Source organism: Camelus ferus, chromosome 4 (genome assembly GCF_009834535.1).
Source record: "Camelus ferus isolate YT-003-E chromosome 4, BCGSAC_Cfer_1.0, whole genome shotgun sequence".
Lineage (NCBI taxonomy): Eukaryota > Metazoa > Chordata > Mammalia > Artiodactyla > Camelidae > Camelus > Camelus ferus.
In genome coordinates this window covers 67,737,950-67,765,345 of record NC_045699.1, presented here as the reverse complement: position 1 = coordinate 67,765,345, position 27,396 = coordinate 67,737,950, and the positions used below count along the sequence as shown (strand labels likewise).

Here is a 27,396-nt window from a genome sequence, read left to right as displayed (position 1 = left end):
ATGCCCCCAGCAGCTGGAGACCCAGGGGACTCCCACTGCCTCACTCAGGCTTGGAGCTAATACAGCTGCAGCCAGTGGACAGTGGTGGCCACCCTGGGATTGGCTGCACTCACAGGTCCATCAGGACAGGACAGGTGTGGCCTCCGATGGACCAAAGTGGCCCCTGTGAGGAGAGCTGGCATGAAGCTGAGGGCTGGAGGGGACCCAAGCAGCGAGAAGCTGGCGGTGGGCACGGATGAGGGGCTGTGCAGTAGCCATGGGAATAAATCTGCATCCGCCCAATGGGAAATCCCTGCTCTCCTGCCTCAGCTGGAGGCCCCCGTGGGGGTGAGGGAAGGAGAGTTAATGCCCAATCAGGGCTGGGGTTCTGTGCTTACATGGAACCAGCCTTCTAAGGACCACTCTGGGACAGCATGTGACTCAGAGTGTCTGTAGGAAGGTCATGGATGCACCAAGGTTGTCACCCGAGGCAGGGGCTTCTTGCACTGCATGGATGATGGGGACAGAGCCTAGCGCACTCTGGGGCCCCCACAGGCATCCTGCTTCTTCCACGTGTTGGATACAGGAGACCACCGGTCCAGACCCTGGGCTCAGCAATTGGCTTTGACCCTTCCTCCATGTCCCCCAGCACCTCCAGTTACAGAATGGGGATGAGATCACCCCCCACCTCACATGGGAAGGGCTCAGAACAGTGCCTGGCAGAGGATATACACTCAGTATGTGTTAGCTGCCATTACTATTATCATTATTATTGCTATTATTAACTTTGTACCTCTTTCCCTACCACGAACCAGTTGATGTGGTGGTTTTAACGCATGTCTACAAGTTCTCTGACACTCCTGTGGAGGGGTCGGGTCTACCTCCTCTCTCCTTGGACCTGGGCCGGCCTTTGTGACTGCTCTGACCTACAGGGTGTGGTAAAAGCGAGGCTATGTGACTTCCGAGGTGGGCCACACAGATGCCGCGATGCTCTTGGACACCTGCTCTGGGGGAGCAACGCCACGCAGAAGTTTGATGACCCTGAGGCTGCCATGCAGTGGGGAAGCCCCAGCCACACAGGAGGCCACACGTACGTTCATCTTCTGTCCCGGCTAACAGCCAGCACCAAGCACGTCCAGATGATTCCGGCATCAAGTTCCTCTTGGCCTTCACATTTTCCCAGCCAAGGCCCCAGATACTGTGGAACAGAGACAAGCTGCCCCAGCTGTGCCCTGCCCAAATAGCTGACCCACAAAATTGACACATATCATAAAAAGGTCACTTTATGCCATGAGGTTCTGGGGTGGCTAGTTACGTGACCGTAGTACCAGGCATGGCTGGTGACTGGTGAGTTGGAGCCGAGGTGAGGGCTCTCTGACCCCCCCGTCTAGTGCTCTGTTGGCTGCATCCACTGTCCCTCCATCCGGACAGCCTCAGCCCTGTGAAGTAAGCCCACGTGAGGTATTTATTCTTATTCCCATTTCACCAACAAGAAAACTGAGGCCCAGAGGAATCCGTTGTCCAAGGTCCCCAGCTTGAAAGTGCTGGAGCCAGGCCCGGAACTCAGGTCTGCTTGACTCCAAAGCAGGGCTTTTCCCCACTGGGCAGTCAAAGAAGGAAGGCAGGAAGGTGTGTCGTAGAGCAGTCCTGAAGGTACGGGCTGAGATTTTCCATGGACTGGCTCCACTGCCAAGGAATCTTCAGAGAAAACCTGTCAGTTGGTTCAGCCACTTGGAGGCGGAGCTAACAAGATCTGGAAATGTCTTCACCGGTTCCAAGGCACACACAAACATCACTTGCCTTCTCTTGGGGTCAACGTTCTTTATGATTTCTGCTCTCCAGGAAAATGTGAGTTCATTTATATAAACTAAACATTACATACGTGGGGGAAAACCGAAAACGTGGCATTCCTGGCCCTTTTTCTCCCCAGACAAGAAACTGAGAAGGTTTCTCCACTTCCTTTCTCACAGTCTATCTGTTGGTGGAGCTGCCAGCACGGCCACTTCCCAGGGGTGGAGAGTGGGATGCGGGGGCATCACAGAGATGAAGGGCACAGCCTCAGCTCAGGGACCACTTCGAAACTAACCTAGACCCCGGGGTCCCAAGACCAGGGCTGCTTCCAACGCTGGAGCCAGCAACTCCCGTGCTGGGCTCAGTGGGCTCAGGGGGAAGCTGGCACAGCAGTAGAGAGGGGTCTGGGTGCTCACGCTGGCCTCTAGGGGCTCCTGTGTGCCCTGCTTGCCCCTCACGCCTTCCGCTGCCTGCCTCCCCCACTAAAGCATGAAGCCCAAGAGGGCAGATCTCTGCCTGGTTCCACCCGGTGCCTGGCTCGCAGTCGGCCCTGGCACATGACGTCTTGAGTGAACAAATGCATCTTGGGGCCTTTCCTCAGCAGGTGTGGGGGTGCCCTGTGGCTGGAAAGGGCCCAGGGCTGTAGCTCCAGCCCCCTCCAGAGGAGCCGAGGGAGGCCGCGTTCCTCCCATTCCTGGGACTGCAAGAGGCACATTCCTGTCCCCAGGTCTGGTCGGGCTCCTGCCATGCAGCCCAGTCTAATTGCCAGACAGGGAAGGCCTCCCTGGAGCTGCCCCTCTGGTCTCGCCCTCCATGGTACCCCAAGCCTGTCCCCTCCGTCGTCTGGAGGCCAAGGGTGGGAAGCTGGGACCCCTAAGTACGTCTGAAGCCTTCCAGACACTCCTGGGCCCTCTGGTGATCAATGAAAACTTAACATCCTGCTTCCAGGGCTGGAGCCAGGGATTTGGAGAGTCGGTGGCAGCCACTCCCGTGAGCGGGGACTGCTGCACTGTGTGAAAAGTGCCGGCGTCAGCACTTCCCAGGGAGGGAGTGCGGAGTCAGCAGTCAGCTGGCCACACCGGAGCTGCCTCCGGGAACCAGGTGCCCACAGGGCCCAGCAAGGAGCCCAGAGGCCAGGGCTGAAGGGCGAGGGCAGGTGACCTCAGGCATGTCCTGACTATCCCTACTGCCCCGCGAGCCGGGCTCCAGGAGCTCCAGGCTGGCTCCTCATCTCAGGGGCCTTTTGGGTGGATGGGGAAGGCAGACGCGGTGCAAAGGAGCACAGAACTGTCTAGTTTCCACAGGGGAGGTGCCGTGGAGGAGCACGGAGAGCTGCAGAGGGTACAACACACGGTGATGAACTGGAAGAGGCCAGGGAGTGAGTGATCGAGGCTTTGCAACACATACACAGGGCCTCTGACCCAACCTCAACTCTGCCACCCTGGTGTGCAGGCAGCCAGTACACCAACAGCTCTGCTCCAGTGCAAGAACTGGGTGGGCTGGACTAGGGCCGCTGTGCGCCGCCCCCATCCGCTCCGTGTGTGTAACCGGGGGCCTGACCTGCCCGGAGCGGGTGGGAGTGGGCTGGAGGAAAGGCCTCCCTGAGGCAGTGACGTTTTGCTAAAACCTGAAGGAGGATTCAGTTCTGGGGCAGAATCATAATATTGTCAATCGTAACATTGTCCTAATAAAGTTACCCTTGGCCAGGTGTTCTGTTAGGCACTGGATAAGTGTTTTACACACGTGATCTCAATGAAGTGTCACACAACCCTGTGAGGGAGGTATTAATACGTCCACTTTATAGGTGGAGAAACTGAGGTTTGGCAGATATGTGTGTGTTCCATCCAACCCTTCAGACGCTTTCTTTGCCCTGCTTGGTGCCTTGGGAGGCTGACCCCTCGAGAGCGCCCCTTGGCTCACCTCACTCACTCCAGGCTTCTGATGGGGTTTGGCCCATGGGAAGCTCAGGCAGCAGACGCAGGGGGAGCGCAGAGGAGAGAGAGGTCAAGGCATTTCCCCCCCCCACCCCGCCCTCTGGCTTCACCTCCGCTACCACAGCTCTCGGCAAGCTGACCATCCTCCAGGATTCAGCAGTTGTCAGAGTTGCAGCACGATTTCTCCCCATGCCCTTCAGCCTAGAAGTGCTGGGCGCCTCACTGCCCTTTGTGTGAAGTGTTTAGTCCTATTTCCAATTCCCCTTCATTAAGTCTCTTCATGTGAGTCATCAGGGGGCAATCCTGTTTCCTGCCAGGATTTTGACTGATACTAGAGGTTAGTTAACCTGCTGGGTTCTGGTTTCACGCGGCTAATGAACAACAGATCCAGGTGGAGGTGATGGTGGACAGGATGGAAGAAGAGTCTGGCTGAACCTGGAGGTTGGACCAGGGCCTGGGTCCCAGCTCCCAGTCCTGGTTTCCACCACAGGCTGGGGTCAAAAGTGAGTGCGGCTGCTCCTTCCCTGCCCCTGGGCTCAGCGAGTGGCCTGGGTCTGGAGGCCCCCAATGAACAGTGTCAGTTTTCTGAGCAATGGGAGCTGGTGGCGCTTGGTGCAGACCTGGGCTGGGGCAGGAAGGCACCGGCCCATGAACCCTCTGGCACTGTCTGGAGGGTGGAAACCAAGTGTGGCCGCTGGGACTTGCTGGCACCTGGGGAAGGCTGGAGATGCGGTCAACCTGTTAAGGTGTATTAACCAGACAGGGCGCAGAGGCCTGTTATTCAAACTCATGTGGAGGAGACTCAGGAGGGCAGAACACTTGGTGTCAGAGCTCACTCTCTGCTCCAGAATTTTGGCGTGCTTTCCTGAAGAAATTATCTTGAGTGGTTGGTGTTTCCTATTGTTCCTTCTGTGGCCTTAAACAATCACTTTAGAATCCTGCTGCTACCTCCCACGTCCCTCTGATGGGGTCCCTGCCTCCATCCACCCAGAGGCCAGGTGTAGCTGACTGAGCATCTGGAAGGAACAGGTGACTGAGCGAGGGAAGGTGTTCTAGAATAGGGGCAGCGCTGAGAAGGCAGAGGCCACACCAGCGCCAGGAGCTCCTCCTGGTCACCTCTGCTGGTGGGCCACCTGCCACGTGTGGAAGGCAGTGGATTTGGGAGGAAACTGCAGAAGGTATTTTCAGATGCGGCTCGTGGAGCCCTCTGAAAAATCAAGCTTAGGCCAGGACTGTCTCTTGAGGTGTGGACAGCAGCACTTCCCAAGGCTGTGTGGAGCCACCAGTAACTCCATCTACTAAGTTACATGGGACCCCGGGAGGCTGGGGGCAGGGTCCAGCCTGCACAATGGAGCCAGGAGAGGCTGGAAAAGGTAAGGAGCCTGGAGGAAACTCCGGCAGTCAGGACAGAGGCCTGGCTTGCTGGGGTTCATGAGAGGCTACAAAACCACCTCTTGCAAGCTCTGTGGTCCCAAATCCAACAGCAAAGGTGACTGCTGCTGTGGCCTGGCTCCAGAGAGTGGCTTGAACAGGTCACAGCCTGGGGGTGGCACGACACCAGGCAGCAGCCTGCAGCAGCACCCCCCTCACCGAACACTCCCTGGCCATCAGACTCTGTGCTGCATGCTTTCCGAACAGCATTTCAATTCTGACGTTTCAGAGATTCTGGGATAGAAAACTTATTATTCCCATTTTACGCATAATGAAACTGAGGCCCAGAGAGTGTGAAGTTGCTTGTCCAAGATGTCAGTGACTTAGAACCAGGTCAGTGTCACCCAAGCTCAAACCAAGAGGAGGAAGTACAGTTAGAACCCTGCCCTCAGCCTGGCCCCTCCCGGGGCAGCAGCAGAGGTCAGCCCCCGTGGTGACACACATACACTTCCCCAACATGCACACGTGGACAGAGTGCTTTAGCGGCGTGGCCCTGCCCAGGCAGCACAACCCTGCAAGGTGAGTGCTCGTAACACCTCCGTTTTGTGGGTGAGGGCACTGAGGATTGGAGAGGTAAAGTGGCAAAGCTAGGAAACAGCACAGCTCAGGTTTGACTTCAAAGTTTGTGCCCCTAATCTCTAGGGACACTGTGTGTGTCTCATATATGTGGATAAAACTGATGCTCTGAGAAGGTGAGCCATCTGTAGATGGTGGCACCAAATACTCCAGGCATCCTGTGCACCCCTCCAGGGCTCGTCAACATGAGCCGGGCAGCAGGCCCGATCATAGGGTCCGGGGGACCTAGAGAAGATGCTGGGGTTTTCTCTACCCTCTGCGTGCCCCCAACCTGGGGTTCTGATTTTGCCTCTCTGGGGTCTCAGGCTCTTCCAGGGGGCCCCAGCCCAGATGTGTCCCACAAGGGCCCAGTGTGATCAGAATCCTGGGCAGGCTGGCGTGGGAGAGCTGTAAGCAGGGACGGCTGAGTCTGCCAACCTGCAAATTCAACGCTGCCCTTTGGCTCCACAGGCAAGGCCAATGCCGGCATTCTCGCTTGGGCTATTAGCGAGTCTGCCCCCATTTGAGTGGTTACGATACCTGCAAGATCTTCCTTGGAAGACACTAGTCTTGGGGAGCTGCTTCCTGGTTCAATTCTGAGAGACAGTCTGAAAACAAAGATTTTCAAAAGATTAGATGGGCTCTGGTGTATCGGAGGGGAAACCAAACGTGTGCATGTTTGGAATTGAGAAACTGGATTGTCATTAAGGGCTATTACAGTCATGGAACCCAGGAATACTTTGAGGTCTGCTCCAGATCACAGCCACCTCCTTCCAAAGTCCCCAGGGCCTTTCCATGACCAAGAAATGATGATTAAGGAAGACACGGTAAACAGTGTAGTCACGGCCCATCATCTGCGGGCACAAATGAGTTCATTCTCAAGACAACGCTGTGAACTAGGTACACTATCCCCGCCTTACAGATGAAGAAACAGAGGAGTAGTGAGGTCACGTAGCTTCCCCACAACTCACAGGGCTGACGAGTGGCCGAGCAGGGGATCAGAACGGTCTGACCCCAAACCAGGGTGTGTAACCATCACACTGCCCTCTCTCATGCCCCCAGAGAGGCACAACGCAGTGGATATATCATGAGGATTGGTATCACAATATTATTACTATTTTTTAAAAGCTATCAATTAAGAACTTCTGGGTGAAAATGACAAAGTGAAGCCAGATGCCAGACTCTCCCTCTTTCAACAAAACCAACAAACAATGATGAAGGCTTAGGAGGGAGAGTTCACCAGCTGCTACCTAGCAAGGGTGGGGGCAGAAACTGAAGCCGTGAACTTTAGAAACGTGGAGCCAAGGAAAAAAAAGAGGATTCTGAAGTCTGGCCAAGAGTTGTAACGGGGCACGGCTCCTACCCTGCCTACCCTCCGAGACTTCTCAGTGGGCATAAGAGGGAGTCCTTACCTTTCCCTCCTCACACTGGCTCCAGATTCTGGAGAGAAATGGATGGCGGGGTGGATGCTCTGATGGAAATGAAGGCTCCACGGCGGTGGTGGGGATGATTTGAAACCTGAGGGTATCCCTTTCTTGAATGGAATACAGCCCCCAACTACGTGGAGGAAACACTGATGTCGGACTCTTAACAGAGCCCCCATCTCTCAAACAGACTGCATGACCCCTGTCTCCAGGGAGCCTGAGCCCTGCGTACCCCCAGGCTGCACGAGAGGACCTCACAGCACAGCAGAAGGAAAACCGGCCCACCTCACACATGGGAGCAGGGTCTGATATCGTCTCCCTCCATCTGAGCCACGGAGCATCCGGATAAAGCCTCTCCCACAGGAGCAAGACGAAAAGAAATGATAAGGCAAGCGAGCAAACATCCCCTCACGCCATGAGGAAAGGGGAAGGGACAGAGCCTTGTCCAGACGGCCCAGGCCAGAAGGCCACCCCAGGGGACACAAGGACATCCCCTCAAGTGCTCTGAGCAGCGGAACAACTTCTTCAGAACACAAGGTGAATAAAACAAAACCTGAAAAATGAGGTGTTGAGACAAAGGAGTAAGATGAAAGGGAGACTGGAGACCCAGGGGAACAAATCAAGGACTGAAACAAGAGCGGACTGGAGGGATACCTAAGGAGAAACAGATCATCCCAGTGACTGTTGATGAAAAAGGTGGAAATCACAGCCCTTGGAAAGAAGCTGATGGATGTGAAAGGTGGAGGGCATCCAACGTATGGAGTCCTGGAATGCCGGAAAGAGAAAAGCCAAGAAGTGGCACCGAAGAATAGTCAAAGATAGAAACCAACAGAATTCCTCTGCGGTGAAGAAAGAGCATTCCATGTTCCAGGGAAATCTGGTACAGAACCCTCCAAGGAGGCATTCCCCTTGTTAAGCTTTTGAACTTCCAGGAATTCTTCACCCAGCAGGTAGACAAAACAAGCCACTTACAAGAGGAAAAAGCCAGACTGGCTGAAGGCTTCTCTGCGGCAGCGCCCAGTGCCCGAAGGCAGTGGGGGCAGACTCTGCACATCACGAGGGACAGAAGCAAAGGAGTCCAGCGAGTCAGATGCAGATGTTTTCATGAAAGAAATCTGAACGGACAGGACCATGAAAACCTGCTTCATGATGAAACCCAGCTAAATGAGGGATTGCTTTAAAGATTCCAGAAAGCTGTGGAGAAGCAACAGGTGGTAAGAATTGAAACTGTTTAAAAACACTAAACAGTAGGAATTATGATTCCTGAACATGATGCATATGTGATAAATGTGGACTATGTAGAAATGGTAAGATAACTAACAAGGAATTGGAAGATGCTGAAGGGGAGGTGAAGGAGGGGACGCTAATACCTCATAGTTTGTGACCCAAGTCAGCGGACCCTGCTCACCATGGAAATCTAATCAGGACAGAACTTCGAGACTCCAACCTCTTCATGGTTTTCCTGCCCTCTTTTGTCAATTTTAGAAGGACCTTTTAGGAAATGCTATCACTTGCAGTGGAGAAATATTTATTTGAAGAGCAGCAATTGTTTATGTTTTATTTTGGTTCCTTTTTCTGGCTAAAGTAGAAATTAAATGAATACTTTTAATTAGAAATAGCAAGTGCAGTATAATCCAATTTTAATAAATTGTATTCTTGCATCCATCCATCGATCTATCGTTCTCCATGTATATATGTGCACTTTCTCTGCATAGAAAAATGTCCAAAATTATGTTCATTTAATGCTAACAGTCATGCTAAGAGGTAGGAGTTTGGGTAATTTTTCTTAAACAAACAAAAAAAATAGACTAAAGGCTGAGAAAAACAAAGCACTGTTTGGGCTCCTCAGCACAATGTTTCCAAAGCAGATTGGGGTGGGGTCATCAAGGTAAGAACTTAGCCCGCGTCCTTTGGGATGGGGACCAAGTCTCCTGGTGTAAGCTGGGCCTTGGAGTGTGGGTTCCTCAAGCAGAGTCACAATCCCTGCGAGTCCCATGTCACTCAGAGCCGAGGCTTTCCCAGGAAGGGACTTCCTCAATGGTCTAGGCCCTGGGGTGAGAACGCAGCCTTCCTCCCTGGGTTTGTCCTCTTACAAAGGGCTTTTGTAAAATCCAGGCTGACTGTTGTTTAGCATTAAGTGCTGGGGGTTTTCAACATCCTTCAGAATGGAAGGAGTAATTACTCACGATCTGTAGCCTGTCCAAGGACTATCTCATGATCAGACATATTTATAGACCGTTTTTCTCCTTAAAGGATATTAGTGTTAATGAAAAACTACTGTCTCTTTAATCGCATTACTGGCACATGAATGGAAAATATTATCCCAGAACCTCAGTGGGAATAATTTCACACTCTGGGGTACTCTTTTCAGGAACAGCAAATGCTTTGTAAGTAAAATGAGCCATTTGTGGCAAACATAATTTGAATGGTAATCTCTGGCCTTCATTTATTTTTGTTATGATTATGTAGTAGATCAAAAATTTTTATATTCTATTTTTAAAGAAATATTGCACAATAACAACTAAAGGCATTATGTCTGTGTTCCTCCAGGTAACCAATCATTAGAACCATCTAGGGAGCTTTGAAAAATACAGATTTCCAGGCCCTACCCCAGACACCTGGGTGGCTAGAAGGCTTCCTAGGTGTCTCTGACTCACAGCAGGGCTGAGATCCACCTTGTGGAGCCACCAGATGTGCAGCCATGGGAACAGCCATTCCCAAGGGACTGGTGAGTGAAAGGAGTAACCTGGGGGGGTCTCTAGTGGCCCCAGTTCTTTACAGTTTTCAGTGACTTAGACGAAGACCAAGTTATCAAGCTGATCAAATTTTTAGACACAAAATTGGAAGAGATTTTAAAAAATTGAAAGATATATTGGATAGTGGGATTCAAAGGAGTCATGGTTTATTGGAAGAGACCGAGAAGATGAGATTTGAAGGGATACATATGAAGTTGATATTTAGGGGGAAAATGATCAATTACAAGATGTTTGAGACTTGCTTGGATATATCCACTGGCCATTTGAAAAGTACTAGGGCTCTTGGTTGACCTCAAGCTCAACATGAGCCAAGAAGACATCCAATCAACATGGCAGACAGACTCAATATGAAAAATCCTCCTTCTCTCTCTAAATACACAGAAATGCTAGATAAATTCCCAGGTGCCACAAATGAAGAAAGAACTGAAAGCCAGAGCAGGGGGGTGGAAGATGAGGCCAAAGGGACCACAGGGGTCTTCATGGGAACAGGGTCTGTTCTACATGGGCTGCAGGGGATAGAGATGTGGCCTCGGCCAGTGCCAGGTGGCAAGAGTCCAGCAGAAGGCTGGGGCCCCGGGGAGTTGCCTCGTCCATGAAACAGGCTCTTGGAGAACTCTGGCAGCCTGAGATACAGCTAGGAAGCTGCCCCTCCACTCAAAGCTGTGAGTGGAGGGAGTCACTCGTGAGGACCCAGAGCACCAACCCTGCACCACATACAGCTGTGGAGTCCAAATTCACACTACCCACTCGAAAAGCCACGCTGGAGAGCCCACGTGGAAAGCCACCCTGAGGAGTTCCCAGAACACCTTCCTCGGTACAGTGGAGCCTGGGGCTGGGGCAGGGGCGGGTGGGAGGAGAGGCTGAGCAGCCCCGCCGTGGGCTCTGTGGGGTCCAAGGTCATCTTATTGCACATGCTTGTGTGTAGTGGGGCGTGGGTGCCGCCGCAATGACCTTGTGTAAGCCCTGCAGGGGGCGACCTGCTGGTCCCAGAAGGACGAGGTGAGAGGCAGACACTTACTTGTAGTTGTCATCTTCCACAAACTTCTGGAGCTCTTCGATGTAGCGTACAGACTTCAGGTACTTCTGCACGTGGGGCAGGGTTGTGAGGTGATCTGCAGAAGGTGGACAAAACCCACAGGCTTCAGTCTCTCCCCTTCTCCTGGCCCCAAGTGAGAAGGGTGGGGATCACAGATTTTGGCATGAGAGGCTCCTTAGGTACCAAGCTCCTTAGGTTGCTGATGGTCCCTTAGGCCAGGCCTGTGCTCGGCACTGGGCACATAGGGGTCCTGTGAGGAGTGCCCCCCACAATGGTTGGGCTGCAGACCCCACACCCTGAGTTCACCATGGTTCCTTGGCTGGGGGAAGATGGGTCTTGGGGAAAGATAGCCTCCAGAAGAGACCAGAGCCAGGTGTGTGTGCCCTAAAACAGGTTTCCACTGGAGTAACTGGGCATGCCTCCCATGCCTGCCCACCCCCCCATGTGATAAGAATGCAAGAATGAATGAACCCCATCCAGCCTGGTGTGGAGGCCCAATCCAGATCCCAGCACCACCTGCAAGTCCGGCCCACCGGCTGGAGCTGCTGCGTCCTGAGAAGAAGGGGAAAGGCCTAGACGCTTGAGCACCTGTTCTGTGCCAGGCTCTGCACCAGGTGATTTCTAGAAGGCGTCTGCTTCCACCTTTGCACCTGCCTCATTTAGGGGAATAAGATGCCCACTGCACAGAGGAAGGAGCCATGGCAACCTGTAAGGTCACATCATTGAGAAGTGGTAGAGCCAGGTTTTGACCCTGGGTCACCTGAGGCCATACTGCACTGTCTCCCTGTCCTGGATTGACTGACATCAGCTGCTCTCCCCAGACTGTCAAGGTCACTGCACTCCTTCTGAGGGGCTGAAAACCCTCCATGACCCTCTGTTGTTCTGAGACAGAACCAGTTAAGGAGAGAGGTGGAGGCAATGGAGGAGGCTGTGAAGAGGAACAGAAAAGAGGGTGGGGAAGGGCCCTCGCTTTCCTGGGCCTGGTGGCAGGGCGTCCAGGTGCTGCGAGGAACACCTGATGGCTCTGTCTTGCAACTGCGAGATTCTCCATGGGTCACTTTGTTTATCTAGAGCCTCAGTGTTCTCATCTCTGAAATGGGGATAATGACACCTGCTTCAGGAAGCTGAGGATGGGGAGGGTGCAGGTGGACATAAAACAGTAAGAGTGAGCGTTTACTGAGCTGTAATGAAATGCTGGGATGTGCACAGGGCTCTGCGCACATCACACCCGTGTCTTACAGATGAGGACACCTCAGATTCGGAGAGGAGAAAATGACTTTGCAAGAGGCGGAGATGAGATTTGAACTCACATCTGTCTGGCCCCAAAACCGTGTCTGTAACTGCTCTGAGGGCCGGCAGGACCAGTGTTGAGGTACTGGTGTGGAAAGGGCACTGGGAACACAGTCCCCTCCCTGCCCCTCTGTTAGAAGGCGTACTGGTCTGGAGGTGCAGACCTCACCCCACCCTGTGGTGCTTGTGGAGGGCTCATGAGTGGACCTTCTGCTTCTGTGGACCTTCTTGTGGGAACGTCATCCTGGCCTCCCAGTGGCCTTCCCAGCCGGCTATTGGTTTCTCAGACCCTGTGTAATGGTGAGGGGGAGCTGGTCTTTTTCTCGTCCCACTTTGCTGCTTCCAGACTTTTACTCCCTTCCACCACCTGCAGCTCCACCACCCTCCCCGCTTCCTTGCTGACTTTTCCTGCCTGGATTCTTGGTCACTCATGCCCATTCCTGAGTACCTGGCTCCCAGTTAAGCCCCACCCCCACAAAGTCCACCATCATCTTGGGTGACATCAGTGTCCATGTGGATGGCCCATACAGCATACTGACTTCTGTTTCTCAACCTCATCTCCAACACTTCCTCCATCCATCTCAGACACCCACCATCATGGTCACCCTTTGGATCTGGTCGTGCGTGGCAGAGCCTGGCTAGTTGTTTACCAAGTCATTTTCCTTCTCCCTCTAGGCCCACAGCTACATGACATTCCTAGCCCCGTCAGCAGAAGTGATGAGCGCCACATGCAAGTCTGGCCCACAAAACCCACTCTTGCATGATTCTCTCTCTTCCTGCATCTGCCAGCTGGATGCAGAGTTTAGTGGAGGACTCTGGGCCATGGAACGTGCCAGAGTCACAAGCTAGAGAAGCCTGAGTCCCTGAATCTGCTGAGAGGAGAGCTGCCAGGGGCTGCCCACAAGGCTCTTCGTGAATGAAGGACCTGGGCTCTGCCACTCACTAGATGTATGATCTTAGACAAGTGACTACTACACTGTTTTCAACCAGTTTCCCCACCTGTGATACAGAGATGGTAACATCTAGTTTGTGCAGTCTTAGGAGATCAAACACATGTGTAAAGGATCTAGCCCAAGTTTGATGCTTAAGATACTAAAGTGAAGAGCTTTGTAGGACCACCTGGTGCCTCAAGTTTCTCACTGATGAAGTGCTAGACCCATATTTCAGTGATGTAAGATTTCACAATTCCAACATCCAGGGATACGAACCGTAGCTGCAGGAAACTTGTAAATCAGCAATTATTCGGAGAATATTGTTCATCTGATTGGATCTTTGTTCGTTTTCCATGATGCTGCCTGAGGCAGGATATGCAGAATCAATGTAGATTAAATCCAGAAGATAGATCCCTAAAATTAAAGAAGATATTTAATGATGGTAGGTGTTCACCATTAATCAGAACAAGATAGCACAAGACAGAACTGCTCTGCTAGAAGGCATAGGGTGACTTATGGCAAAATGAGATACTATTTGGAATTCAATTCCAATCCTGCCTACTAATTTTTCACACAGACTGCTCAACTGTAAACCAAACATCTGAGCAGCGACCTAAATGAACACTGGCAAGATTTTAGCATTTCCAGTTCATACCCTCTCCAGCAATAAGGGTTTTACCTGTAACCCAACTGGAAAATAACAGGACAGGAAAGGGATGAATGAATACTTGTGTTCTTCACCAGCCACTGCAGCTTAATAGGTCTAAGGTGTCATGTCCAGGAGAACACCATTTGGATTGAATTCGGTTTTTCACTTATTCACCTAGCTGTGTGTCTGTTTATTCATCTATCTGTACACACACATACAACCCAGATCATAAATTAAGGGACAAAAGAAGAAATCAAACAGCACTTTGTACCAACAGTCCTTGGTACAAAGAACCAAGGCTAGACAGGGAATTCTCCTGAGGGTGCTTAATTACAAAATAACATCACTGTGATAGGTCAGTGTGGAGCCTCGGCATGGCCTCATGGCCTCACCTCAAGGGGAATTCAGGACAAGCCATCTGGCCAGGGATGGGAGAAGAGGACTGGCTGTGCAGTGTGGTCCACTGCCCAGCTCTCAGCTGACTGGCTTGCTGCAGGGCCGCACTTTAATTTCTCTGGAGATGTGCATGGACAGTGGATGGCGTGTCCTTCCAGTAGCTCCCCATGAGTACTGCCACTACACCCGTAATATTGGTGGAGTTGAGCAGGAGCGGTGATATAAAGCAGAATTCAAGGCACAAAAACACTGAACAAGGCAAAGATAAGTGACTGATGTTAATGAGAGGTATAGTTGATGGAGAAGATTTAATGGATACAGATTTCTGTGCACAAAGCAACACTGCGCCAAAATATACAAAGCAAAAAAATGCCAAAAATGAAAAGCAGATTCAACAAAGCCACAACCATAGAGGGAGCCTTTGGTATGTCTCCTCTAAAATTTGTGTGTGTGTGTGCACACATATGTGTGTACATACAAAATATACACACATACATATGTACATCTACAGATGTACATATATATGTGTCCATATATGACTATGGTATTTAATAACAAAATTAACAACCTTGCTGTAATATGAACAAAAATATAATTCTCTTCAAATACTCATAGAATGCTTACAAAAAGTGATTATATACTAGACTGCAAAGAAAAGCTCAATACGTTCTAAAAGTAAATGCCATTTTATCTACACTCTTTTACCTTACATTACACCTAGGATTTAACAATAAATACAGTAAAAATTCTAACCATTTGTTAAACACACACATATACATGTGCACACACACTCATGGGAACTCTTGGATCAAAGAAAAAACAAAAAAATCTAAAATAAAAAATTTATTCAAAGACAATGACAATAAGAACTCTACATACCAAAATTTATGAGATTGGACCAAAGTGGTAATCAGAGGAAAATTTATAGCCTTAAAATCTTACTATTAAACTACTAATAATTATTACAAATGTAATTAACCAGGTACTTAATATTAAAGTTGTGGATTTTTTTGCACAGCCGGACGAGCACTGCACTGACTTATACATTCGTTATGTTATCTGTCCTTGTAAAACCCGTTTTACAGAGGAGGAAACGGGAGTGTAGAGAGGATGTGCAACTCACTCCAGGTCACAGGGCTGGTAAGTGATGGAGGTGTGGGTTGAACCCAAGCCTGCCTCCCCAGAGTACATGCTTCCTGCCACTGCAGTGGGCTGCTGATGCTGGATACCATGAGTCATTCGTCTGCTTTTAAAATAGCTACACATTTTACGGGAAACCATTAAATCACAGAAACATATGCTAGCACTTCTCATAGGAATCAGTTCCACTTCCTTTCTTTCTAGTGGTACCATGTTTCCAAAATTTTTTAAATTAGAAATCATTTCCTTTGTATAGAAGCTCTAGGATTGTAAGGTTTAAATCCAGATTTATTTTTTCTCTTGACCTTGTTTTTCCTCTCCTGTCTTAAAAATGTAACTCAGTTACCTCCCCAAGGATTCAGCAACAGCAATCCTGAAAACCCCATTAATGCTTCAACCACAACAAAGAGTATCCCCTAGTTCTGACCACGAGGTGACGGGATAAGGGACATGAGGGGGCTTTGCTCCAGGTGCAAACGTTGTGTCGACCTGAACCCAGCTGACTCAGTGGCAGAGTGAACGCTCCTCCGCCCGGGAGCAGAGACACCAAGGAGTAGAATGTGAGAAAAGGGAGAGAACTGATGCTTCCCAAGGATTTACTACAAGACGGGAACCTCCTCTCCTGGGATCCTCCCACTGGCCCCGTGGTGAGAGATGAGGATAAAACTAAAGCTCAGAGAGATTACAAAACCTGCCTGAGGCCTCAGGGTGCATGTGCTGGATCTGAACCCAGGTCTGTCTAGATCTAGCGCCTGTGTTCTGACTCACTCACCCGTCATCAGAAACACACGAGAAGTCAGTCACCTTTTCTCAGATGAGACACTTGGCAGGGAAGGCTCACCCTCTGACGCCCTGTGAGGACCAGGGCTGGCCTGTCTGCTTCCTCTCAGGTCCTGGCTCTGAGAGGCCAGGAGAAGCTCGCCTTCAAAGGGGCCGGGACGCCATCGCCTCCCCAGCCCTGGCTTGTCCCCCGGGGGCATGGGGAGCTCACTACTTCATAAGAGCAAACTCCACTGTCAGAGTGTTCATCACCCCCTCCACAAAACACCCACCTACTTCCCCAACCTGAGAGTACAGGCCAAGGCCTCCACATGCTGAGGACCAAGGGGACCCCTGAAAGGGGCCTCCTGGCCCCAGTGGCCTGGGCAGACCTTGAGCCTCGGCAACACCCAGACAGAACCTCCACGTGGACAGCCTTTCACTCAAACACAAACTGCTCCCAAAGCAGAGAATCGTCCACAGTTAACACTGCACAAATCCAGGGAAATCGTCTCAGTGTTGTCCCTAGCCCACAACTGGAAATATTTAGAAACCTTAATGGAACCATGAGTGCAGCCACCTCCCACTTGTACGGTGCCAGTGCTGTGCTAAGCCCGACACACAGCGAGCGCTCACAGCCGCAATGAGATACTTATCGGTCTGACTGGTGTCTGAGTCCCTCACGAGACTCAAAATCTCTCTGAGTAGGAGGCGTGTCTGGCTCTGCGAGCTCAACCCTCCGCTTGTGGAACGGAGAGCACAGGGGCTGCGTGGGGAACGGTAGCTCAAAGAAGGGATGTGTGGATGGACTTTAACCCACAAGATAACCTTATGAAGTACATCACTCCCCTGGTTCTGAGGCTGAAGGAAGACACAAAGTCAAATGATGATAATAGCAGTAAGACTGAACACTGACTCTGCACCCTTAAACCAAGAGCTCAGCCCAGTTCACTGATTCGCAACAACCATGCTGTTGTCAGGGTGGCTTTCTCTCTATTTCACAGAGGAAGAAACTGAAGCTGAGACAGCCGCATTGCCTTGTCTGAGGTCACACAGCTGGGAAGTGGCGGAGGCAGGATTCGAACCCAGGTCGGTGCAGGTTGCCACACTGTCAGTCCTTCTTTTACCCCAGCCAAGTCCTCAGAGCTAGGCACCTGGTGAGGCAGAAGGGGGCACAGACAAACCTGGAGGCATCCAGGCTCTGGCTCTCCCTGCTCGACTTCCCCTTGGGGGCAATGCTCTCCGGGAGAGCTGATGTCTCTATGGTGGCCACCTCCCCCTGCTGCACCTTCCACCTCCTCCCCGCTGCCTCCCCGGCCCCCATCAGGATACAGCCATCCCATCGTCAGTGGGCCCACCAGCTCAGCCATGTGACAAGCAGCTGTGGTGTCAGTGGGAGAGTGTGGGGCTTGGAACCAGCAGACGTGGAACCCTGGCTCTGCCACTTACCAGCTGGGTGGCCTCAGACAAGCCTTCTCACCTCCCGGGGCCTGAGTGTCCTTGGCTGTGACTGGGGGTAATGACGGTCGTTGTGAGGAGTCTCCTTGGGCCTGGACCACTGAGGTGCTCAAGAAGCTGAGCTGACCCTGAGCCTGGCTCCACAGCGAGGCCCCACATGGAGCAGAATCGGGATGCCCACGGGAAAGATGCACCCAGCTGGGTTTGCCACGACCATGGATGGCGCCCAGATGCTGACCACGTGGTGGCCACCCACCTCAGACAATCAGCTCTGGGTGCTTCTGTCTGGCCTGGGACAGCACAGCTGGGACGCCTCAGTTCCTTTCCTATTTATACCGAGTTACTGCAGCAGAAGACACTGTGTTGTTGGCCTTGTTAAGATGGACAGTAATTGGACCAGCCACTGGCCCTGGCTGCCATGAGGCTGAGCTGTGCCAGGGACTGCGGCTGGACCGGGGCTAGACTGGGAGGTGCAGACGCGTTGGAGGAAACAACCGTAATGGTAACGGCCGCCGTCTGCGACAGGCGAGGCTGGCCTTGCTGGTACCGCAGCATCCTCGCAGCAACGGGCACAGCACAGGAGGTATTCTCATCTCTTCATTTACAGATCAGGCAACGGAAGCTTGGTGAGTAAAGTGACTTGTTCAAGATCACGCAGCTTGCAAGTTGAGGAATCAAGATTTGAATTCAGGCCTGCCTGACTCCAAAGATTTGGGACAGAGAGCAGTGCTGCAAGCTGAGGGGGTGGGAGTCATTGGCTGGCCCAGGGGCAATGGTCCCAGTCCCAGAGTTGGGTCTGTGAGGACCCCTTCTGAGGCTCGCCACCCACCCGAGGATGCTGTTGGCAGCCTGTGTCTACCCAGTGGCTCGCTTGTCTGCAGACTCAACCTTCTCTGAGATGGACAGCTACCCAGAACAGACTCTGCTCCCTCCGTCCATGTCCCCCACAGGGCCTCGTGACACTGCTATGGCTGCAACCAGGGTGCCAATCAGACTGCCGTGGTGAGGCAGAGAGCCCCGGGGCCGGGGGTAAGCAGCCCTCAGCCCACTCTGCTGTGGATGCCTCCCTAGCTGGGTTGGTCCCAACCCCAGGGGCACGTGGCCAAACCTTCTTCCTGACAGTGAATCCAGGCCCCCCACCAGGGGTGTCCACAAGACGCCCCGGCCCTGAGGAGGGCGTGCCAGGCTGACAAAGGAGGTGCTCTCCTGAACAGACACCTTCTCTTAAGCTGAGGGACACCAGGCTCTGTGGCGCGGAGCCTGCCTGAAGCTGGGTGCTCCCAGCCTCCCAGAGCCAAAGCCCACGGCTGGCACCGGCCTTACCGCCAGCCCAGAAACTCACTGCTCTCTTGTTCCACCCATCACCACCCGTCTCACTCCCATCCCGAGTCTGGTTTTGGTTTTTCTCACACAGCTATCTATTTAATAAGGAAAATTCTGCTGTGTTGAGGGGAAAAAAACCCTCCACAGCATAAAAATATGCCACATTTCCATCTCATGCTTTCCATTTTCCCTCCCTCTCTTTTAAAGTTTGAGATGAAAGACTTTTTTCCGTGTTCTCCTGCTCTGCCTGAAAAGATCACTTTCAAACTTCAGAAATGAAGAGTGCTGGCACCCAGAACTATACTTGTGTGGTTTGATCACACAAACTGTCCTGATAAATTCCAAATGAAATAACAGAGCAGCACTCATTAGGGTTTTTTTGTTTGTTTGTTTTTTGTTTTTTGTTTTTTAAGAGTGCACAAAGCAATTCTATCTACTGCAGGAGATCTCAGTGGAGGCTCGGGCGCCTTGTCAGATGCAGAAGAGTCCTCCGAGTGTTCATTAGCACCTGCTAATTAGTATCAGTCATGTAAAACACAGACTTCAGGACACATCCTCATCTAAAAACTATTCCTCATGTAAAATGTGTTGGAAGCTGACTGACATCAAGACAAATGCCTCCCAGATCTGCAGAAAGGGAACAGGGCCAGGCAGTCACATGTCAGGTGGTCAGAGACCATGTTTCTTAGAGGAGCACATGGCCTCGTGTATTTCTTGGTGTTGGGGCTCGTGAATTACAAAGGCACGTGAGAGCAGAGCCTTGCAGTCCACACAGAATCTCGCTCCCCAAGATGAAACGAGGACACGACCACAGATTCCCCCGCCCTGCGGACTACCTGGTAATCTACAGGGGCAATGACCTACTGTTTGCAAACGTTCTCCGAGAGAGCTGTGGGATGGTATAGCACGTGCTGGCATTCTGACCAGCAGTAAGAAAGGGTGTGAGGAGAAGGCATTAATCTGGTTATTATTATCTGGTTTGTTTTGTGCTGGACACTGCTAAGTGGGTTACATGTACTATCTAATTTAATCCTTTAACAACTCTATTGGCAGTAGAGAAGAAACTGGCACTTTTGTCTGCCTAACATTGATTCCCAGTTCTTTTGGAAACAGCCTTCACGTTTCCTATGGGGGAAACCACACCTTCCATACTTATAACCCACGTGATCTTGGTAGGTCTGCAGCAATTTCATTCCATCCCAGGCCCCAGGGGTAAAAACAAACTTTAAAAACAAACCATTTGGGAAAGGAAAAAAAAAACCACTAGAAATAATTCAGAGATAAAAGAAGGAATTAAAACTAAAATCACAAACTATCTACATACAGGACATAGTCAAAAACCACAAAACCTTACTCAGAGAAAAATCCATAGTCTCAAATACTTGTATTAATAATTAGGAAGATAAAAAAGACATGAACTTAGTGTTCATTATAGAGAACTAGCAAAAGTACAAAACAAAGCAAAAGAAAGTAGGAGAAAGCAATTAAAAATATAAAATCAGAAATAATGAATTAAAAACAATTCTAAGTCCTGTAGAGTGATAAAAATGAAAGTTGGTTCTTTGAAAAAGTCAGTAGAGTATACAATCTTTTATATATGATGGAGGGAAAAAAGAAAGAAAGTACAAAACACAGATGTGCAATGTTAGGGATGAGAGAGGAAATATTTTAAATATAGAGGAGATGTTAAAAATAGTATGTGCAATTTTTATGCCAACATAGTTGAAAATGTAGATGAAATGGGTGCTTACTGGGAAAATCTATCTTCCCAAAATTGTCTCAAGAAGAGGCAAAACCCTTCAACTTACCAAATAAAGAGAAAAATATTAATATTAAGAAAGATACTAAAAAGCACAATATCCAAATGGTTTTATGGAATTCACCCATTAAATCTTAAAAGAAAAACTGAATGTTATTTAAACTGTTCCAGAACACAGAAAAAGTCAGAAATATTTGCAGTCCTTTTTAGACTTTAGCATAACCATTATATCAAAACCTGACAAAGATGGCGTAAAAAAGAGACCAATCTCATTAATAAATAAAGATTCACGGATTCCAGATAAAATATTAGCAAACAGAACTCAAAGTGTTTTAAAATAATAATACCAAATCAAATTAGCAGTATATTGAAGAATAATAAAGCAAATAGGTTTCTTACAGGATTGCAATGATATTTCAACAAACGATCTTGAGAGATGCTGAAAAGTCACTGATATCTCCAACATCTATTCCTGATAAAGTGCTAAGCTAGGAACAGCCTTCCTTAATATGATACAGGATGCATGGTAGAAACACTAAAACAATGTTCTTAATATTGAAATCCTGTTGACAGGAGCAAGTCAAGAACACTTGCCATTCTTTTATCATTCAACACTATTCTGGATGCACAAGCCAATGAGATAAGACAAGATAAAGAAATGTGGCATAAGTATTAAAGACACACATAACATTACCATTGTTTTCAGGTGATATAATTAGTCATCATATTAGTTATATAATTAGGTAACCCGGGATAATGAGCTGAAAATCTATTAGAACTAAGTAACAGGGTTAAGTTCAAAGTAGACCTACATAAATCACTAGCATTCTTATGGAGGAGCAATCATCAGCTGGAAAATGGGAAAAGAAGAGGTCATGTGTAGTAAAAAGGAAACTATAAAACTCCTGGGAGGAAACTTTAAAGAAATGTGTAAGGCCTCTATGACTAAAACTGATTTGATAGAAAAATTATATAACATTTATTAAAACTGAATATGCACATATCTTGGGCTTATTAATCCTTCTTTGAAAAATTTGTTGAAATAAAAGCATAATCTTAGATCTGCAGAACCTTTTATCTAAAGCATTCTATTTTATTTGTCACAATGGGAACATAACACTTCAGTAATTAAGATAAAAACTGATAAAGTACAGATATCTTAAGGCTATGAAGGAAGATGTCAATAAATGAGGACATATTTTATTTTCCTCATTTCCTAATATTCCTAGATGGGAAGACCCAACATTGTAAGAGTGTCAATTACTGCAGAATTAATATATAAATTTCATATCATTCCAAAATTGATTCCAAAGTTCACCTGAAATGAAAACAGAACATTTTTGAAAAGAAGAATGTTGAAAGGGACTTGTTATAAAATGCCTATGAAGTTACAGTCATTAAGCAGGACAGTGCTGCTATAGAACTAGACAAACTGACAGTGCAGAGTAGGGAGAATGCAGACATGGAAATTTAGCAAAAGACAAAGGTACATTTTAAGTTGTCAGGGAAAGGATGGGTCCTTCAATAAATGGTATTGGAACAAAGGATTTTCCATTTAGGAAAATATAAAGCTGAATGTCTACTTCATTCCTTAAAATAGAATAAATTTCAGACGAATTAGGATTGAAATCTAAATAGTAGGAAGAGTACTGGAATGAAGTATAGGAGAATCTTTTTATCACCTTGAAGTCCACAAAGGCCTAAGTGTGACATGAAACCCAAAAGGCATAATAGAAAAGAATGACATATTGGACTACATTAAATACACACACACACACACACACACACACACACACACACACACACACAGACTGAGAGAGAGAGAGAGTATATATTGCCCAATCTGTTAATGGAGGCCATCTTTAGGGATAGAATTTTAGGGTTATTTTCTGTTTTATGCAATTTTATATTTTTTCAGCCTTTAGCTATGAAATATGTACTACTTTTAGAAATAGAAAAGAGTAACATCTCTCTCTCTCTCTTTTCAATAAAGCAAACACTTTTTTGGCAGAAGGGATGAAATAGTTTATGCAAATGATTCTCAGCTCCTGCTGAAGACCTGTTTTAGATGTAAAAGCCATAAACCTCTACTGACTGCCTGCAATCTGTCTCCGGGCCATTGTTAATGCATCACTATCATCTTTGGTCTCCACCTCCAATCTATCCTGCACCCTGTGATCTTTCTAAAACCCAGTCAGACCATGCCCTTCCCCAACTTAAAATTACCTGACGACTCTGTCCGCAATGGGCGAGTGTCCACGGCCTCCCAGGCCTCACCCAAGGCCTGCGTCTCTGGCCTCTTCTCCCACCCTCCTCTCACAGATGCTCCAGTGGGGCTCAGGCCCTTGCCGTTCCCTGGATGAGCCTTCTGCTTCGTGCTCTGAGCGCGGCAGAGGCGTGTCCTCCCCTTGCCTACTCGGCCTCCTTTTCTGGTTGTTAGTGGGCTCCCCCTGGGCTCTCAGAGCATGCTGCCCTTCCCTTGATTACAGCATTTATCACACACTCTTTGAGGGTTAGGGCTGTGTTTTTCCCACCTCTGTGTTTTCAAGGGTCCAGCACAGAGAGGGGCTGACCAGGCTGGAGGTGGTGTCTTTGTTCACACACACGTGACGTCGCAATTCCAATGTTCAGTGGAAGAGAGTGGCCGTAGCTGCCAAGCATCTCACTCCACAGCCACCCTGTTAGGTCAGCCCTGTGTCCTGCTATCTCCAAGCTAAGTGCCCATATTTCTCAGTGCTGTAAAGGGTTTCCAGAGTAGCTAACGTCATCAAAAGGAAATGCAAGATGATTCCCCCAGTGAAAGCCTCGGAAACCTGCCTCATGTTGGGTAGAACCGAGGCTGCCCATGTGCCAAGGAAAACACTCCCAGCTTGTCTTTCCAACCCTGGCTCAGAGATTCGCTACTGTGCACAGAAAGGCTCCCTGGACGTCCAAGGCCACCAGGATCCTGGCCAGAGAGTGAGCTCACAGACGGCTGCTTCAATCACCAAGCATTTTCCACTTCCACTAATGCGCTCACGTATCTGTGACCACACTTCACCTAGTCTTTAAGTACAGCAAAAAAATAATGGAGGCCAAGGCAAAACTGTCAGATTTACTCATTACTCAATGGAAACTGTGTAACCAAACACAACATTCTAAACCTCAATCACCAATCCCTGCATTCTCTGGGAAACAAGCAACAGATTTGCCCACAGTTAGCTGATTTCACTTTCGGAAAGCAAATTCTTTTCTGATTTTGCTGAAAAGAAATACTGAGAGACTCCTTGGGCCCCTTGGGAAGAAAGAAGGCATCTGATGACTAGTTTACTTGTGGTTTCCAGGCCCAGGTGTTTTGATCTCGCTCTGCCTTTCTTGATGGAGATGAGAGGACGTGAGTCCTGTAGGACCGTCCTAGCAAACCATGTTCAGGGAGCAGGGGCTCCTGCGGCCCCACCGTGGAGCCATCTCTGTGGGCTCCGCTTTTCTCCAGGTCACAGGGTGGCCTGGCCCTTTCCAGCCCCTCTGCATGGTCTGGGTCTGCAGGGGGCACTACTCCCAAGGAGCCTGCGAGCCAGTCTTGCCAGGGCAGGAGAAGGACTCACGCCCACCAGCAGTAGGCACTGGAAGGAATCACACTGTTGCTAGTCTGGGACTGTCCTGTTGGGTGGGATGGGAGGGTGGGGGGAAGTGGGGTTGTCACTGGCTGGGGTCTCACTTCAGACTGGAAGGCCCACCCACACCCACTCTCCTTGAGCTGCCTCTCCCCTGCCCACTAGATTCAACTCCCTTGGGAAATGATTCAAAAAACTTGACCTGCATGACTCTGGGCTCCTGGTTGCTACCTTGGGACCCAGACGTCTTCTCTGTCGGTCCTCCAGCACCAACTTTTCTCAGTCATGGCTCCTCCACTTCTCCCAGTGCCCTGCTGCTCCAGCATGCTTTGGGGCCCACAGTACCCTTATTGGGATGTTCACTCCTAGCTACACCATCAGAGGATGATTTGCAGGGAAGAGAGAGGCCGAGGTGGCAGGAAAGTATGTCTGTTGACCAACTGTAAGTGGTGGGACACAAGAAGGAAGGTGGCAGGTCACAGTGGGGAGAGGAGGCTGCAAGGGCACAGGGTGATGTGCCTAGGGACCAGCCCACTCAGTGATGCCCATCGTGAAAGGGCAGCAGTGCTACAAATACTTACTGAGTGCTTCCCACATTCTAGACACAGGGGGACAGACCAGCAGGGTCCCTGGCCCCACAAGGTGTACAAGCTGGCAGAAGCACTCAACAGAGGCTTTAGTTACACAAATAATTAAGGGCACAAAACTGCTAAAAAGTAATATTCTAGTACACACTTACTTTGGGGAATTATCCTCAGGTGTCCATGAGAGACCCCAGAGGAACCAGTGGTATGTGAGACAGAAATGGGCTCGTCCCTGCCTTAGCCACTCTCCTCAACTCCAGAGATGCTAAGTAACCTGCCTGAGGTCACTCAGCACAAACATGGCAGAGGTAGGATTTGAGCCCTGAGCTCCAGGGCCCACACTCTTATGGACTATGTTATATGTGATACTTATAGCTCAACACAGAGGGATGATGTTGGAACTTGAGGCATCTGTGTTCAGATCCCGGCATTACCACTTGTTTGTTCAGTGCGATCCTGGGTGGGCTCTTCAACTGCCTTCTGCATCTGGCAAATGGAGGTGGTGCTGTAACTTTCTCGCAGGGCTGAGGTGAGGACTCAGGGAGCACATGAGAGGGGCTAGCACAGCATCGAGATAAAGTGGGCACTCAGTGAAGTGACTTGCCAAAAAAAACCATCTTTAAGAGGTGGTAGGGGTACATATCTGCTTCTGGAAACCTTCCAAAAGGGGCCAGGCATCTCCTCATAGAGCCTCCCCTGACTTATCACTAACATTTTTGTGAATAGAAGAAAAGAGGAAAACCACGTCACCAGCTAAGACTGATGGACAGCCTTATTGCCAGAACTCAGGAAGAAACAGAATGTACCACAGGCAGGCATAGAGGACGGAAGTTGAGCAAAGTCAGACCTTGTCAATTTGTGCCTCCCAAGGCCTGTCCCCAGACTCAGAGACCCTGGGATGTAAAATCTAGAAAACCTGGGTCCGTGACCAGTATGGTGCCCACAGGGGCTGATCTGAGGGGTTCTGGGGACTTTTCCCTCCATCTTCTCCCGTCCGTTTGCAGATGGCTACTTCCAGGAAAGAACTGAGCTGTGTCTAGAGGGAAATCTAAATGCCTATTGATAAGCTTCAAAGATGAACAGATTTCATGTTGTTTAAGGATACATTCAGAAGAAAGAAAATCCAATGAAGGGGCACATGGAAAAACACTGCCAAACAACAGAGTCCGAACCACACGTCAAAGGGGGCGAGACAAGAGAGCACGTGTCCTCAGTCTATTCCAGGATCCGGAATAAAGTTTCGAGATGCTTTTTCTCTTCAATAGAGCACAAGAAGACGGGGCTTCTGTGTTAGGAGAGAACTGCTGGGGTGGAACTGCAGGAGGACAAGCTAGAAAGAGATGCATGAGGTGAGGAAAGAATAAAAGGAAACTGAAAATGTGACAGAAGAATAAAAAAATTAACATTCAAGGTGGCAAGTAATAAAATGGGTTCTCGCATCAGTGATGAGGAGGGCCAATTTGGCGAGGCCAAATGCTGAGGAAAAGGGCAAAGGAAGAAAGCATACATGGGATATGGGGCCTGAGAAAAGAGGGCTGAACCAGAGAAGGGCATGTTCCCAAGGGTGTGCATCAGGTCCCAGGAAAGAGACCCACCCCTAGACCCAGGCTGGATAAATGTTTGAATTAAAAAAAAAAAAGAATCTTGCAAAAATCAAAAGCAAAAAATCCCCCAAAACAAAACAAAAAGTAAAACATCCTATACCAAAAAATCCCACAGAAGTGACCTCAACCCCCCAAATTAGTTGTAGGGGCCCCTTTTGCTTGGGTCTATTTGAACCTGACCCTCCCCCAGAATGACTACAATGACGCATGGGAACTGTCTGCCCAACTGCTTCCCCGTGGGAGGAGGAGTGTCTCGAGGCAGGAGGGACTGTTTATTCATGAAATGTTAGGACATCTGGTGATTTGTCAGTTGCTTTCACTTTTTTAAGAAGAAAAATATTTTCCCCTAGTAATTATGGTATATAAGTATAAAGATACCCAAAGAGATGATACAGGATTCTGGATGCCATAAAATTTGGTCAATGCACATTTTTTCCAAAAGTTTATGGGAATGTTTCACCATCGCAGACCGAGGGCAGCAGAAGACGTCGACTTCTGGATGCACTACTAACAGATCACACGTGCTCTAACCGCACTCCCTCGTCACCAGTCTGTGAAGCCCAGAAACCCCTCCTACAGATGCCGCTGGGACAGAAAGCAAGCGCTCAGGCGGCTGGCGTGGCTGTGTCGGAACTGGAGGATGCAGGCGAGCTCTGAGGATGAATGCCTTTCTGCAGGGTCCAGGGGAGAGGCCACCTGGAAATGGGCTGTAACAGCACAGAGAGGGGCACCTCTGTCAAGTCCAGTGTGGTTGTGGGCAGCGTGCTGCCTGCTGACTCCCTGAACATCCAGCACCCAGGAAGCAGGAGCCTGTGCTCGCCTTGGGCTGGGTGGGGAATGAGGTAGCCTGGGGACACCAGTAAGAAGGTCTATTTGGAGGATGAAAAAGCTCATTTCAGCTGAAGTGGAAAGTCTGCCTCAGGGAAAGGGTGAAGGAAGAGTACTTTACAAATGTCCTATTTCTCAGCCTGCAGTGCCCACTGCTCTGGGCCAAGGTCTGCTC

General features: G+C 49.6%; 1 protein-coding gene across 12 annotated transcripts in view; it reads right to left on the bottom strand.

Annotated features, from left to right (window-relative positions):
- Window positions 1-27,396, bottom strand: part of RALGPS1 (Ral GEF with PH domain and SH3 binding motif 1) — a 269,898-nt gene that overhangs the window by 36,631 nt on the left and 205,871 nt on the right. For all 12 annotated transcript variants that reach the window (XM_032478473.1, XM_032478471.1, XM_032478472.1 and 9 more), the window contains 3 exons: window positions 13,405-13,542; window positions 10,889-10,982; window positions 6,231-6,298 (listed from right to left, as the gene is read on the bottom strand). In XM_032478473.1, the coding sequence (XP_032334364.1) occupies window positions 6,231-6,298; window positions 10,889-10,982; window positions 13,405-13,542 (300 nt within the window). The remainder of the gene's footprint in view (window positions 1-6,230; window positions 6,299-10,888; window positions 10,983-13,404; window positions 13,543-27,396) is intronic.